Source organism: Nomascus leucogenys, chromosome 4, assembly GCF_006542625.1.
Source record: "Nomascus leucogenys isolate Asia chromosome 4, Asia_NLE_v1, whole genome shotgun sequence".
In the NCBI taxonomy this organism is placed as follows: Eukaryota; Metazoa; Chordata; class Mammalia; order Primates; family Hylobatidae; genus Nomascus; species Nomascus leucogenys.
This window is the reverse complement of record NC_044384.1, coordinates 582,173-599,457: the sequence shown is the minus strand read 5'-3', so window position 1 is coordinate 599,457 and position 17,285 is coordinate 582,173. Positions and strand designations below refer to the sequence as shown.

At 47.1% G+C, this 17,285-nt stretch overlaps 1 protein-coding gene across 1 annotated transcript in view; it reads right to left on the bottom strand.

The window, feature by feature from the left end:
* Window positions 1-1,249: 1,249 nt before the first annotated feature.
* Window positions 1,250-17,285, bottom strand: part of LOC101176140 — a 41,600-nt gene continuing 25,564 nt past the window's right edge. Inside the window, exons 3-5 of the mRNA XM_030810239.1 lie at window positions 4,179-4,447; window positions 3,473-3,604; window positions 1,250-1,447 (exon numbers count right to left, since the gene is read on the bottom strand). Of these exons, the coding sequence (XP_030666099.1) occupies window positions 4,294-4,447 (154 nt within the window). The 3' untranslated portion in view covers window positions 1,250-1,447; window positions 3,473-3,604; window positions 4,179-4,293. The remainder of the gene's footprint in view (window positions 1,448-3,472; window positions 3,605-4,178; window positions 4,448-17,285) is intronic.

The window sequence follows — 17,285 nt, the reverse complement described above, 5'->3', positions numbered from 1 at the left end:
GTCCAGGGGAAGCCACGCTCTGTGGCCACGGCTGTAATTCGAAGGGGCGGTCTCAGGCCCACCCCAGTGAGACACCAGCACCCGCACCAGCTCTGACTTTGCGCGCTCCAGACCCCGGCCAGGAGCTGCCTCTGGGGCCGCCTGCGCTGCGAGAGGACTTGGGGCCTCGGGGACCCGGCCGGACCGTCCAGCTCTTGGCTGCGGAGCTGCGCCCCCGTGGCGCGTCCCACGGCCACCTGGGCCTGGGCCTGTCGGGGACTCGGGAGGCGCCCCCAGGGTCTCAGGGGGACTCTGCCGAGGCGCGGCCTGGGCCCGGGGCGCTACGCGCGGACACGAGTGGGCGGGGAGGGAAGAGCAACCGCAGCCCCGCCGCCCCGTCCAGGGAGCCTTCCCCACCCGAGGCCGGCGGCTCAGCGCTCACGGGCGGCCTGGGGGCGTCTCCGGGAAGGACTCCTGCTCCTGCAGGAATTTGTCCCACGCAGAAGAACGAGGCCCCCGGGGAGCGCCCACGAACGCGGGGAGACGGCGCGGGGCCCTCGAGCAGATGCGGGGCGCTCCTGCCTCAGCCCGGAGCGGTGCAGCCTCGGGCCCTGCTCTCCGCCCGGGAAGGCTCTGCGGGTTCGAATCTGCTGTGAAATGTCACCGGCGCGCTCGCCATCCGCCGGCAGAAGGAGCCGCTCCCGGGGGCCTTTCCACTCCGGGAGGGGACGATGCGCTCCGAACCGCTCACGGGGAGCTTGGCCTGGTGGGTTCCAGGTGGGAGGAGGTGCTGCCCGCTCGGAGGGCCTGGGGCCTGGACAGCTGCGTGGTCCCAGCGCTGGGGTCCGCGCCGAGTGCAGCCCTGGCCACGTGGAAACCCGGGGCTGGCCGTGCCCACTGCAGTAGCGGTGACTCCGGCGGGCGTCAGTGAGGACCTGGAAGTGAGGCCCCCCCTCAGGGACCCGGGCTCCAGTCCCGAATGGGAATAAACCGTGTGGACCCCACATCCACGCAGAGCAGCTCGGAGCCATTGAAGGCCCTGGACCGAGGCTTCCCTGGAGGTCCCCGGGCCCCGCCGTGCGTCCGGAAGCTCCTGTGCCCAGACGCGGCGGGGCTGGGGCTTGGCTCTACCTAGAGCCCAAAACGTTTTCAATGTTCGTCTTTGATTTAAGATGAGAAAGCTTGGCTCAGTTCCGCTTCCACTTGCTGGCATCTGTGCCTCAACGAAACTTGCCAACGTCTGGAGTGTAAATAAGGGACTTCGACCTAGAAGTTTTTACAAGCTTTAAAGTTTCAGTAAAGTTGGGTAGAGATATTTCTTGGTAAGTTTGATGCCAAAAAAAGAAAAACATAAAAAAAGAAAAGAAAAAAGCATGTGTTTTGCCTTAAGGAAGCTTGGCCGGCTGCTCCTCATGGCCTGGGTGCCCAGGAGAACCCAGCTCTGCCACGCTGGTGTCTGCTGTCCCGACTGTAAACCAAAAATAAACTTCTAAGCCCCCAACCGACTGAATGGATCCTCCTCTCTGTCAAGGGGATTTCAAAGAAACCTGAAAAACGAGGTCAGGCCACGTGCGGCTGCCTCAAGGGTCATCCCTGCAGTGTCCGAAGCACAGGCTGGCGAGGGAGTGGGGGCTGGAGATGCCTCATTCTACCCTCCTCCTGCTGGAATTCACTCACAGCTGACCAGTATGAACTTTAAAACAGAGATCTTAAGGCTGACAAACAGGCTGTTGGTAGCAATATAAAATACCAAATTCCCACCTGACTCTAGTATAGCATCATATGACCAAGAGGAGGCCCTAGAAGCATCCAAATATTTTACTCCAAAATATATTTATTTGGCATATTTTTTAATGGCCCTGCAAAGCTGTCTCTTGTGGGAGACATTTACATTCTGTAGAGCATCCTCTTCCCTTTCCAGGCCTTTTTCTGATGCTGAAGAGATTGGCTGAGAGTCTAGCACCTTCTAAAGGTCTAAAGAGGAAACAGTTGCCATCTATTGTCTCCAAGGCTGGCCACCTATGAGACTTCATCTACATAAGAACCTTGGTCTCCAAACCCCTTCACCAAAACACTCCTTTCTGGTGATTCCACGTCTTTAGATAATAACTCTCAACCAATTGCCAATCAGAAAACCTTCAAATACACCTGTGACCTGGAGGCCTCCATTTCGAGTCATCCCACCATTCCAGACCAAACCCATGCCCACCTCACATATACTGATTGATGTCTGCCTGTAACTTCTGTCCCCCCAAATGTCTGAGCCAACCTGGGCACATGTTCTCAGGACCTCTTGAGACTGTGCCTCAGGCCTTGGCCACTCATATTTGGCTCAGAAGAAACCTCTCTAAACATTTTACAGAGTTTGGCTTTTTTCCCTCAACATGACACTGCCACCCACCAACTTGAGCTGATGAATAAAAATGGTTTCAGGTGTCTCCCTGCCCTCCTTGCCCCCCACAAAGAGAAACACGTTGTCTGAAACAGCCGGAATGTTAAGCTCACTTTCTTTGTTCCTGTTTTCAGCTGGAGGTTGTGCCAGGGGTTCTCTGGAGGTCCAAGTCACCCCGGAGACACAGGGACACCCCACAGCCACAACCGTCCCACATGGGAGTCTGAGTGGAAAGTGGGGGACTGGGGCACCTCGAATGGGTTAGTGGCACTTAGAAAAGAGTGACGTCTTCTCAAATTAAGTGACAGATGCCTTTCGTGGGATGAAGGGAGTGCTGTCTACCATGCTACCGTGGGCCACGGAAAGTCGGGAAGGGCTGTGGCACGAGCCGGCACACGGGAACGCTGCCGTGTGTGCCATGCAGGCAGCATGGGGCTCTTTCCTGAGCAGGGCCCCGCATGTGGCCACAGTGGTGGGCAAAGCTGGGGCAGGGACTCCAGGTGCGGCTGCCTCAAGGGTCCTCCCTGCAGTGTCTGAGCACAGGCTGGCGGTGTGTTCTGAGCCTGTGTGACGTCAGCCACTCACTTTGGCTCTGGGATTCCTCCTTCCCATTCAAAAAGGAGGATGTGAACAAAAACCCACTCATCTGTATCCTTGTGACTGCAGAGTATCAGGGCACCTCTGGAGAAACTGGGGGCCCCGCAGAAGAGCCCTACATGCCTCCCAGATGCCCACTGCACCCTCCTCCTGTAACAAGTAGCCATGCTGAAACTTTCCAAATCCCCAAATAAAGCCGTAGGCTGAGCAAGTCCCTCCCGGAGCGGTGGGCTCCTCCACTGTTTTTAAAATTGTGGTAAAACATAAATAACATAAAATGTGCCATTTTAACCATTTGTAAGGGCACGGTCCAGGGGGCTAAGCACATTCACGATGTTCTGTGCAGTCCTCACCACCGACCATCCCCAGCACTTTCTCATCCTCCCAACGGAAGCTCTGTCCCCGCGAAATGCTCACTCCTCAGCCCCGGCCCCCGGCACCCCCACCTGCTTTCTGTCTCTATGGACCCATGGACGCCAGAGACCTCCTGTGAGTGAGACTCACACATGACTGTCTTTACTGTGCATGACGTCCCCAAGATTCATCCATGGTATAGCCTGGGTCAGATTTTCCTTCCTTGTCCAAAGCTGAATATTCCACTGTAGGACGGACCACATTGTGTAGGTCCATTCCGCCCTGGATGGACACGCAGGTGGTGTCTGCCTTTTGGCTTTTGTGAATAAAGCTGCTGGGAACATGGGGGTGTAGGTGCTTCTTCAATATCCTGATTTCAATTATTTTGGGCCTATACTCAGCCTTCACTGTATTTTAACATGATTTTATCTTTCTTTAAGCCACTTTTTACACACGTCTATAAAATTTTAACTCGTTTAGTTGAGTGGTAACTGTAATTACAGTGGACCCTTGAGAAATGCAGGTTTAAACTACACGGGTACATTTATTAAGCCAGTAGTTTGCACATGGCAGGTCCTCCTGGCTGCAGGCACTGAGTGTGGGGACTGGTCCCATGTTCGAGGTTCTGGGACGCGTCCCCCAGGGACATCAAGGGACGGACGACGGTGCCACTTTTCATATTTGCCGCCAGCGCCATTGGGTTTTCTGCTAATCAACGCCCCTGACTGTCAGGAGGAGAGGAGACCTGGCAGTGAGGCCCCAGCGCAGACCTCGGGCAGGCTGGGCTCACCTTAGCCTCCCCGGGCTCTGTCCCAGCCTCCAGTGGCCTCCTGGCCTCGGGTTCCAGGCCTCTCACCATGAGGAAGATGACAGGCCCGGAGGTCCCGTTCTGATTTAAAACTGCGGACTCAGCCGGGACCCTGCAGGGCCTCCAGCCGCACCTGCTCCTCCCAAGCTCGGTCTCGGCCCGGTCAGCGCCGCCCCCTCCGCCCTGAGGAGGAACCTGGCCCTTCGGAAGTCTTCCACTGCGCCCTCTGGGGAAACCACGGCACCTCCCTTGCCAAAGCCTGGTTCCTTCTCTCCCTCTTTACCAGGCTGGGTTTTGCCGGCGTTGTCTGTCGGATGCTATGGAGATGGGAAAATGAATTTCATCTTTCATCTTGCACACGCCCTTTCTGAAGGCCCAGTGTTGCCCTGGTGTGGGGACAGTGAGGGGCAAACTGGAGAAGCCCCTGTGGACGCGCAGGTTGCCTCGTGACACCCCTGGAGGAGGCGCCCCAGACCCCCCAACGCCAGAACCCACGGGGCGGGGCCTCGCCTGGAAAGGGGCATCCTCTCCAGATGACTTGGAATACCTCGAACTATGCAATGTGGTGTATTTACCATGTAACACTGGTTACATGGTATTTTATTGGTTTTTTTTTTATTGTTGTATTGTGATTTTTCTTCCCCTCTGGGGTTGGTGGAACCCTCAGTTGCAAACGGGAATGCAGAGGTTCCACGATTGGAAATCATGAAAGACCACAGAGCCATGCCAGCTTCTTGGTAGAACTTTGTTTTTTATAAGCTCGATAGAAGATCTTATTAGCTTGATGATTCTTTGAGACCAGGTGCTATTCTTATCTAATTTATTTATTCATTTATTTCCTCAACAAGTATTTCTTAAATGACTTTTATATTCTCCCCCAAGCATCTTAAGCAGATGCTTAATAATAGGAAATAACACTCCCTTTATACAATAACATTACACAACGCCATCATTTGTTCTCATAAAGGCAATTAGTGCATGAATTTCCACCCCCACCCTCAAAAAATTGCAACACTGTGTGCGGTGGAGAAATCCTGGGCTGTCTCAGGTTTCTTCACTCCACACTCTCCCCAAGACACAGTGGGTAGTTACCGCGCTAGAAGGTGGCCAAGAGCATGTGTGTCTACAGGCAAGCACCTCACCCCCCTGGGGGTGAAAATAATTCGGAGAATGTAGAATATATGAAAAGAAAGTGTGGAGTTAAAGAACCAAAGCTCACAGACCATCTCCCCAGTAACGAGAGAGTTACTTAAATGCTTTGAATGTCACTTCTCTCATCTAAAAAATAGGGGTGAGGCCTCTAACCTCCCAGGACTGCCACTCAAGTCAAACCCTACCCTGAGCATGTGAAGCCTTTGAGGCCTGCGATTTTGGCTGACAGAGGCACAGGCAGAGGCCGGGGCAGCATGGGGAGCAGGAAGCCCCCGTGGCAGAACAAGAAGCCCCCCGTGGGGGAACAGGAGCCCAAGCCCCAAGGGGAAACAGGAAGCAGGTGAACTTGCTGCCTCCCCTCCCAGCTGGTGCGTCCCCAGCAGAAAGAGGCCCCAAAACACCGAGTGACTCAGCCTACGTCTGACCATCAGGCTTGTTTCCAAAACCTTGATTTCCAGGTTTCAAAATTGTAAGCTAAGCCCCGTCCATGGCCATTGCCACCCAAAGACCCCCTCAGACCCTCAGCCTGTATTCTCGCCCCCATAACTGCAAGCACTGCCCGGGATGGCCAATTCCATAAAGAGCCAGCTTCCTGACTGCATTATCCAAGGACGAACCTCCCCAGGACTGAGGAGTTCTTCCCCCGCGGCTGATCACAAGTGAATCAAGGGCCTCCTGCTTGGAGGCCCAAGGGGAGAGCAGGTGAGACAGAGTCATCCCTGATCAACAGGTGGACGATTCCCAGGTAATGTGGAGCACACATCTGCCTCTGGAAGGGGGCTGTCCCATTCTCGTGGAAGTCCAGGGATTTTTACTTCATCCTCCCACAGGCATCCTTCCTGCGCTGTTTCAGAGCCCAGAAGCTGGGGTGCCGCACAGGACTTGGCCATGTCTGCACCTCAACTGACAGTCACTTAATATGTTTCTCGAATTAATTTTAAATGTAATTTTGCTTTTCAACTTAGGCTCATTCTAAACAAAATGAGTGACATCATGGACTAATGTGCCTGTTATATTATTCTCCGTAACACATTCAAATTAACATATGATAATATGTAAGAAATAAGTAGTAAAATAAAGAATGTGTGTGCACATTCTTCCTAAAGAGCCTCTCTTGCACGGACAGGACTAGGCATAAGGTATTTGGGGAAACTGTCTCGCGATAAGTGAGGGGCGGAGGCAGGTGCCCAGAGGCCTGCAGGTGCCATGGGGCTGAGGCCGGCCTCCTGCGCGGAGTCTCGCCCTCCGACCTCCCTGGGGTGCGAGCCCCACCTGCAAGGCGGTGGAGAGAGGTCTCCATCTAGTGGCCGCCTGCTTCCATTACACTGGGAAGCAAGTTCCTGATCCTGAGGGTCCCGGGTTCCTTTTGGTGGATGAAAACCCTCCGGAAGTGAATAGCGGTGATGCCTGCACGTCCTTGTAAATAGACTAAAAACCCCTGAGCTGAACATTTTAAAGCATGAATTATATGGTTCGAGTTATATCTCCACTTTTAAAAGAACTTTTGCGAAAGGTTTCAATATATGAGCAGAAAAACACTGTTCACGTCTTCTTATGGTGAAATTAAAGCATCTGAAGCACAGTGAGCGTCTTTTTTACTTTGTCCAGAAACATGAAGTTTAAAACATCCAGCGACCCAAGTCTTCGAGATAGAAATGTTTCATTTGTGCTTTTCTGTAAGCCACAGCTATAGTTGCTACTAAACACCATGCTTCCAGGACTCTTTTATCTGATATTCTAATAAGTTGTTTCTTTTTAAGGGCACTTCTCCCTAAAAAGTGTTCTCAGGCTGCAATTACACAGATCTGAAGCGTGCAGCATACGCCTTTGCTCTCACTCTGCAGTGGAGCTTGTGGGTGTGGTTAAATTATGATGTTTTATTCTAAGGGGAGGCTAAGAACCATCTGCTTCTTGATGGAAACCATGTGTTATTACAAGACACTGCGTCAGGCGTTTTAACATGATACGCTCCTTGCAATTACGCTTACTAAACCGAACACCACTGCAGAATTCCCCTAATGTTCTCCTCACACCCCAACTCAAGAATCTTCCCCTGCACCTCAAATGGGATTGATCAGTGCAATTATTTTGTAAAGGTCTTTGTCAGTGGATTCAAAATAACCAGAAACAATAATTATTATTATTTAGAATTCAAGTGTAACTTTCCAGCTGAGATGGAGCCTCAGCTGTACAGGTGTGGACAGAGTGGAAAATGAGGTTATTTGTGTCCAGCCCATCTTCGGGGAGGGGAGACCCTGCTGCCGGCTCCTCATTGCCCGGCAGGGAGTGTCCTCCCCCAAAAGATGCTGGGATGTGGCTCCACAGGAGCCATGAATCCATGCAACCCTAGGCTTGTCACTGTCACAGTGCACGTTTCATGGCCTCAAACAGGTCTTCCTTGTGTGTAAACTTCAGAAAGTGCCTTCATGGGGTAACCACAGAAGTGCCACCGCAGGAAGCCTCTGCTGCCCAGCAGCAGGAAGCGGGGTCGAGTCTGAGGCCCCAAGGGAGGAGGAGCTGAGCTCTGCTGTAGGGAGCCCCATCCAGGGATGAGCAAGGCAGGAGGAGAAGGCCAGGGAGCATCCGGGGAACTCTCTGAAGGCCGCCTTCACTCTGGAGCCTGGCCGAGGCTCAGCTGGCTTGACCACACTGCGATATGCATCTCCCTCAACCCAGCCCTGATTCCTCTCCTTTCCTCACATAGCCGTTGACCCTAAACAGATCTGACCTGCAAAATCCAGCTGCATGTCAGCCACAGTCTACAATGCACAGTGGAGCCCTCAAAGACAGGATTATTTAGCCCAAAATGTTACCAGCACTGTGGTTGAGAGATCCAGAAACAGGCTGACCACGAAGAGACAGGAGGTACAGTTAGTAAGGCTGGTGATGAGAGGGCACATCACCACCTTGTGCTAAGGGAATGGTATGAGCAAACATATGCCAATAAAGACGAAATGCAAAAATGCCTAGAAAGACACAAATGGCCAAAACTGACTTAAGAAGAAATGGAAAATCCTAATAGGCCTACAACAAGTAAAGACATTTAAAAGTCTTCCCAAAAGAAAAGCCCTGTCCCCAGTGGCTTCATCGGTTGACTTTATCAAATATTTAAAGAAGAAAATAATACCAATTCTACACAACTTTTTCAGGAAAACAAAGAGTACGTAACACTCCCCAATTCATTCTATGAGGCCAGGATCACCCTGATACTAAAGCCAGATTAAGCATTATGAGAAAACTTCACACCAATATCTCCCACAAACATAGACACAAAAACCCCTAACAAAATACTAGCAAACCAAATGCAACCGCATATAAAATGGATTATAAACCAGGATCAATTAAAGTATATCCCAGAAAACCAAGATTGGTTTAATATCTGAAAATCAGTTAATCAATAGATATGAAAAATTCATTAACAAAATCCAATACCTTTCATGATAAAAACTCACAGCAAACAAGAACTAGAAAGAAGGAATGTCCTCCATCTTTTAATGGACATGTACAAAAAACCTACAGCTAACATCACGGTTAATCATGAAAGACTGAGGGCTTCCCTCCTAAGATGTTAAACAAGACAAAGCTGTCTATTCTCACGTTGTGCTGGAGGAGAAAAATAAATGTTAGAATTCACTAGTTTATTCACTTCCATGTAATGTACCAAGTAGACCTCAGGTGACAACTGTGCCACAGAACAGCTGGGAGGTACAAGAAGCTCTCTGGCTGTGCCAGACGAAGGGAGTGTTTAACTGAAAGTTGGGCTTGAAAATGTGAATTAGATTCACCCTAAAATATGTTTTCTTTTCTTTTCTTTTTTTTTTTTTTTTTGAGATGGAGTCTCACTCTGTCGCCCAGGCTGGAGTGCAGTGGCGCAATCTCGGCCCACTGCAAGCTCCGCCTCCCGGGTTCATGCCATTCTCCTGCCTCAGCCTCCCGAGTAGCTGGGACTACAGGTGCCCGCCACCACGCCCGGCTAATTTTTTGTATTTTTAGTAAAGACGGGGTTTCACTGTGTTAGCCAGGATGGTCTCGATCTCCTGACCTCATGATCCGCCCGCCTCGGCCTCCCAAAGTTCTGGGATTACAAGCGTGAGCCTCTGCACCTGGCCTGTTTTCTTTTCTTAATGCCTGACTTGTAACAATAATTTCTCACATTGTGCTGGAGGAGAAGGGGTGAGAACAGCCAGCCTTGTCTTGTTCAGCATCTTAGGAGGGAAGTCCTCAGTCTTTCATGATTAACTCCTTTCCAAGGAAGGAAGGGAGGGAGGGAGGAAGGAAGGAAAGGAAAGAGGAAGGGGGAGGGGGGAGGGGAGGGAGGAGGAAGGGGAGGAGAGGGTTAAAACCATAAATACTGAAAAGAAGAAATAAAACTGTCTATTGGAGATAACCTAATCCTCTATGTAGAAACTCTTAAGAAATTTACAAAACAGAACCCTACTGAACTAACAAACAAGCTTATCAAGATTGTAAGATATATCATTACACAAAAATCAATTATATTTTATATAATATCAATAAACAACCTGAAAATTGAATTAAGAAAACAATTCCATTTACAATAGCATCAAAAATAATAAAATAGTATTAAATATAACAAGACGTGCAATATTTGTTCACTGAAAGCTACAAAACATCACTGAGTTTTCATCAGCAAAAACCGCAGACATCGTAGAAGAGCAAAACCAATGGAGAGACATCCTGTGCTCTTTGAAAGGTTCAATATTATTTACATATTGTCTCCACAAATTGCTGTGATTCAATGCAATCACTATCAAAATATCCACATGTTTTTGTGGCAATTGACAAACTGAACTATTTATTTACATGGACCTGAAGAATCCAAAACAATTTTGAGAAAGAACAAAGTTGGAGAATGGATGCCCCTGGATTTCAGACTTCCTATAAAGCTACAGGGATCAAGATCATCTGGTATCAGCATAAGGATAGACATAAAGATCAATGGAACAGAACTTGAAATTCCAGGATGCTCATGGTCTATAGTGTAAAATGCAGCACTTTAAGGCATCCCCCGAGTGTGATTTCTTTCCGTTAAGGACTCTCTCAAGTCCAGCCCACCCTCGGTTCTATCTTGTGCTGTCTGTCCATGGCTCCAATCCCTTCTCTGTTTTGAATCACATTAAAACAGTCATCTGGGGACCTGCTTCTTAGAAACTCTCCAGTGGCTGTAATGGAAACCTGGCAGTGATAAGGAGAGAAGCAAACTAGAAGGTAATTTGTACACAAATTGCAAGTGAAATTTATAGAGGAAGAATGTTTCCTCTAACGCAACATTTTACATTGTGTATTATGAAAATTTTCAAACATATGCGAAAGCACCAACAGTTCTCAGTCCTGCTGCCCCCTCCAGCACCCTCGGTCCTCAGTCCCGCTGCCCTCCCCCCTCCAGCACCCTCGGTCCTCAGTCCTGCTGCCCTCCCCTCTCCAGCACCCTCGGTCCTCCATCCCGCCGCCCTCTCCAGCACCCTCAGTCCTCAGTCCTGCTGTCCTCCCCTCTCCAGCACCCTCAGTCCTCAGTCCCGCCGCCCTCTCCAGCACCCTCAGTCCTCAGTCCTGCTGCCCTCCCCCCTCCAGCACCCTCGGTCCTCAGTCCTGCTGCCCTCCCCTCTCCAGCACCCTCGGTCCTCAGTCCCGCCGCCCTCTCCAGCACCCTCGGTCCTCAGTCCTGCTGTCCTCCCCTCTCCAGCACCCTCAGCCCTCAGTCCCGCCGCTCCCTCCAGCACCCTCAGTGCAGCACCATCTTATCTCAGTCATACCCACTAATCCCTAAACCAGGTTATTTTGAAATAAATCTCAGGTACCATACTATTTCATCTCCAAATATTTCAGCATATATCTCTAAATGATAAGAATCTTCTTTAAGTAATATTCAAATAAGTCATCAGTTTTATGTTTAGGAATTATTTTTAAATAAACAGAAGAAATCCTCCCTTAAGTTGCATGGACAACCCACATTCAGCATACTAAGCCTAGAGGTCTCCTTTAAAAGGCATTTTAAGACTCATCAGATGATTTAAAGTCAAATGAGTCCTATGCTTATTTTTCCAAAATATGTACTTTTTCCAGTTTCAAAGAATGCATTATAATATGCAATCGCAAATAGCCTGTTGCTGTATGGCCAGAACAAATGTGTTATGAAAATAAATGTTAGAATGCATTAGTTTATTCACTTCAATGTAATGTACCCGGTAGACCTCAGGTGACAACTGTGCCACAGAAGAGTTGCGAGGTGCCAGAAGCTCTCTGGCTTCACCAGACAAAGGGAATTTTTACATGAAAGTTGGGCTTGGAAACACGAATCAGATTCACCTAAAATATGTTTTCTTTTCTTAATGCCAGACTTGTCATAACAATTTCATAAATTAAACCCGAGCTGTATGGGAAGGCTCAAACAGCAAAACATTCAATGCCATCTCTCCCTGCTATAATTAAAAACACACCTGGTGAAAATTCTAAGACAAAACAGGATCCCTCTAACTCGGAGTCGCCAGAGTCACCACCACAATCAAACGCACCCTAGAAGCTCTCGGCGGTGTGTGCGCGTGCGTGGGCTCAGGAGCAGACCCTCTGTTCCGACCCATGCTTCTGACCGGTGATTAGAAAGCGGCATGTTCTATCCTTGGCCCTGTCAGCCCTGCAGGGCGCACCAGCTGCTCTCATGGGCCACAGAATCACAGAGGCGCCCTCACCCCTCGGAGCGGCCTTCTCCTCGACAGCACACGAGCCATCTACGTTTTCCCGGTTCTTTTTCTTTCCAAAGTCCACATGTGCGCTACCACCTCCTTTAAAACACAAAAACAGAAAAGCAAAACGAGGAAAAAGGTAGCAGTTCCCTTTAGCCAAAGTGCAGCGCATTTGTTTTCATTATTCCTCCGTTTTACTGAGAGTAACGTGCCATCCAGACAAGCCCATGGGAGCGGTAAAAAGAGTCAGGGAATAGTCGATTGAGCTGGAATGGCCCCCATGCTCACGCGCCATATGGAGCAGATTTAATTGGCCTGTGTGTTAGGATGCATGGTGCAAACTGTTCTGACGCTAATCCATCATGGAATAGCATCTTCCATGCAGATGTACTTTTTGCTTATAGACACCTTGTCTTACGGAGCTCTCTCCCCACAATGACAAGATTCTGACAGTGGAGGCATCGCCTTCTCTGCATCACATCAGCAGGGCCATTCCACTCAGGGGGACTTTCCCCATTCTGCTCTTTTTCTCTGCCTCATTTATTGAAATAAAAGCAACCGCAAGGACCTGCCTCCTCTAAAATGCATGCTCTGTCTCAAAACCCAGCCCAAAAGGAAGAGGAGGAGGAAGAGGAGGAGGAGGGGAGGAAGAAACTCGTTTTCCCTGTTGGCCTGTTTTATGCGTTAAAAACACACTGAAGAAAAGTCGGGGGGGATTTCTACTTCTGACAATAAGGCAGGCCAGACACTCGGAAGGGTCCTCACCAACAAAACCATCCAATCCTGCCTGAGACTTGGTTTTCCTGCCAGTATCGGGCTTGAATGAAATAAGGGACTTCTTCAAGGCTCCCCTGGTGACCTGAATTCAGAGGAGGGAAATCCCATAATAAAATGGAAAAGGTGAGGTTGCCCTGGGAGGACTTGCCACAGCAGAGCCACCTAGAGATTGTCTGGGCCAGGAGGTGAGCTGGGGTTCCAGGCTCAGCAGAGGCAGCAAATGTGCTCCCCACTGGGACCCCCAGCTTGAGCCAGTAGTAAACACTACCGGGTTCTCACAGAGTGACATCAGCCACACCTGAGCTCACGGCCAAAGAGCAGCAAACACACGCAGAGGAACGCGTCCATGAGCAAAAGTCAGCACGCACAACCCGAACACAAAACAGACTCACACCCACAGAGGCATCAAAATTAGAGGTTAGAGCTGAAGAAACTGTCCAGGATGCATAACAGAAAAACAGGGAGGCAAAAAATATTTGAAAGATTAAGAGGGAGAGATTATAGAATAAGGTCTAACGAATATCTATTCATAGTTCTAGGAAGTGAGACCAAAAAGAGGGAAAAATGATTAATTAAAGAGATGATGCTTGAAAACCTGCAAGAATTGATGAGAGTCGTGAATACATAATATATTCCAAACAGAGTAAATAAAAAGAAATCCACCCATAGACACACTGCAAGAAAATGTCAGAACACTGAGGTCAGGCATGGTGGCTGACGCCTCTACTCCCAGCATTTTGGGAGGCTAAGGCGGGTGGATCACCTGAGGTCAAGGGTTCGAGACCAGCCTGGCCACCATGGTGAAACCCTGTCTCTGCTAAAAATACAAAAATTAGCTGGGCATGGTGGCAGGCACCTGTAATCCCAGCTACCTGGGAGGCTGAGGCAGGAGGCTGAGGTTGCAGTGAGCCAAGAATGCTCCATTGCACTCCAGTCTGGGTGACAAGAGTGAAACTCCGTCTCAAAAAAGAAAAAAAAATTTCAGGACACTGAAGACAAACAGAAGACAGATCACCTATGAAGCCAACAATAAGACTAACAGATTTTCTTTTCTTCTTTTTTTTTTTTTGGTTTTATTCAAGACAGAGTCTTGCCCTGTTGCCTGGGTTGGAGTCCAGAGGCACAGTCTCGGCTCACTGCAACCTCCGCCTCACAGGTTCAAGCCATTCTCATGCCTTGGCCTCCCGAGTAGCTGGGATTACAGGAGTGTGCCATTATGCCTGGCTAATTTTTGTATTTTTGGTAGAGACAGGATTTCACCATGTTGGCCAGGCTGATCTTGAACTCCTGACCTCAGGTGATCCACCCTCCTCGGCCTCCCAAAATGTTGGGATTACAGGCGTGAGCCACCGCGCCATGCCCAGATTTTCGACAGCAAAAATAGAAACTGGAATCCAGTGGAATCATGTCTTCTAAAAACAAATTGTCATTCTGCTGCTGTCTACCCAAACTGTCTTTCCACAATGAGAGCAAATAAAACATTCTCAAAGAAACAGAAACTGAGAGTTAAACTCCAATAAAACTTTCCTAAAGAAGTTCTAAAGAATGTGCTCTAAGCAGGTGGAAACTAATCCCATAAGGGCATGATGGAGTTATGCATAACATATCGTGTGGCGTGTAGCATGTATTACATATAGATTACATATTCTATAACTATTTTAGATGTCTGTTAGATATGCATTGTTTTAGCAGAACCAGTTCCTTTACACTGAGATAGATCTTTTTCCTAATAAATTATTTGTTACTTTAAAAAAGGAAGTTATAAAATATCAGAAGAAATGACAAACAAATAAAATGTTAAATATATGTTAAATCTAAACAAACATTGCCTATAAGGTAATAACCACAATATCTAACTTGGGAGTTATAAAAATTATAGAGCTAAAATATTGAACAATGATAGTTTGAAAGTCTGGAAAAGAGTGTTCTAAGGTTTATGTTGTTGAGAAGGAAACTGAAGTATTAAACTCAAATTTATTATGTAAGAAATGCAAAGTAAAATTTCAATGGCAATCACCAAAAGAACAACAATGGAGTGAACAAAAATTTTTAAAATAGATAAAAAAGCAGATCTCCATAGATTCCCAAAGGAAAAATGTGTAATAAAGGAGAAAAGATACATGCACACATATAGACAGAGAGAGAGACAGAGAGAGAGAGGAACCACACACACACATACACACACACACAGAGAGAGAAAGAGGGAGAGCGGGAGGGAAGACACACACACAAGCAAAGTTGATAAAACTGCAGGCGAAATTGGCAAATGCACTTTCAAAGTGAGAGATTTTGACACATCTCTTTAGACTATTGCTTTTTCAATTAGAAAAAAGTAAACATATAGTAAATTTGAGTAACATATTCAACAAGCTTAACTTATTAGATAGACATAGAATGCCGAACCAAATCAGAAAATAATACACATTCCTTTGAAGCAAATATTAACCATATACTGGGCTTTATGCTAACTGCATTAAATTTCAAAATAATAGCATCGTACATTTTATGTTATCTAACCGTAGTGCAATTAATTTAGAAATCAACAATACAAACATGAAGAAACTGCCTATATACATTTGGAAATTTTAAGATGTACTTCGAACTAACTCCTTCATCAAAGAAAAAGATTGCGATAGAAATAAAGCCATACTTGAATGATTGACTATTCTGAAACTCGTGAGAGGAAGCAAAAGTGAGATCTAGTAGGGCATTTATAGCTCTGAGGTTCGATTCAAATGAACACAGGCTTAAAATTAATGAGCTAAACATCCAATTTAAGATGATGAAAAAGAACAATAATGAATCCAAAGAAATTGGCAAATCCCTAGAAAATATAATTTCCAAAAGTGAAACATCTCATTTTGAGATGAGATAGGTCTAAACAGACATTTAACTATGAAAGAAATCTAATCAGGAGATTAAAATTTTCCCACAAAGAAATACCAAGAAAGGTTTACAGTTATATCAAACATTAAAAAAAGGTCATCCCACACTTATAAAAATGCTTTCAAAATGGAATTGAGACAGAAAAGAGGAAAGCTTCCCAACTCATTCTGTAAGCCCAATATACCTTTGATTTCAAATTCAGCAGGCATAACACAAGAGAGGAACACAGACGTTTCTCAGTTGTAAACATGGCCATAAAAAGATTAAGTCAAATATTAGCGAACTAAAAATCTACTCATGGAATTGTGTTTATCCCAGAAATGCATAACTGAATCTGGTTTTAGAAACAGAATAATGTATACATTACACATATGCAAATGTATGTATTTCCCTGTCTTAACAAAATGAAAGAGAAAAACCATATGGTCATCTTACCAGAGGCAGACAACCATTTGATACTATTCTAAAACAGTCATAAAAATCTTTTAGAAGACTAGGAATGAACTGAAGTTTCTTTAACCTGAGAAAAGACGGGCCAGAAAAACCCTTACCATAAATCTTTCCTGATGGAGAAATGTCGGAAACACTCCCTTTGCCATCTGGAATAAGACAAAGAGACCACTATAACTGATTCTCTTAATCACTGCACTACGGGGCTAAACTACCGCGGCAATGCAAGAAAAGAAATAAAAGCTACAAAACTTGGAAGGGAAGCATAAAACAGTCATCATTTATAAATGATAGGTTTTTTTTACAGCAGAAACTGCAAATAATCTACTGATATACTATTAGAAATAAAAGATCTTAGTAAGGTGAGTGCGTGGCGCCAGTTCATGAAAATCCACTGCAGTTCTGTAAGCCAGCAGCAATCACCCGGAAAACAGCAGTTTTAAAAAAGCTATCATGTACAATAGCAACAGAAAATAAAGTAACCAGGAACAAATACAAAACAAAAATGAGCAAGTGCTGTATGGAGAAAATCATAAAATCTTATTGGAGGACTTTGAAATGGACCTAAGCAAGTGAAATGGTAGACCAAGTTGACAGACGGGAAAATTCAAATCCCAAAACTGCCAGTTCTCCTCAAACTGACTTAGATTCCACACAGCTCTGTTAAGGCCCTAACAGGTTTTATCAATAAACTTGACACATTAATTCTACAAGCTATGAAACAACAAATACCAAGAACAGCCACAAAACTTCTGAAGAAACTTCTAAAGAATCGTGGGGCCCTGGTCCTCCCAGATGTCATGACTTACAGAGCTCTAGCAATTCTGACAGTGCAGAAGCCAGAATAGAAAATCTGGCCTGGCCGGGTGCGTGGCTCATGCCTGTCATCCCAGCACTGTGGGAGGCTGAGGTGGGCGGATCACTTGAGGTCGGGAGTTTGAGACCAGCCTGGCCAACATGGTGAAACCCCGTCTCTACTAAAAAATACAAAACAATTAGCCAGGCTTGGTGGCACATGCCTGTAATCCCAGCTACTCAGGAGGCTGAGGCAGGAGAATCACTTGAATGAGGGAGGCAGAGCTTGCAGTGAGCTGAGATCACACCACAGAACTCCAGCCTGGGCAACAAAGCAAGGCCCTGTCTCAAAAAAAAAAAAAACGGAGACTGGTATATATCAGAGATGACATCA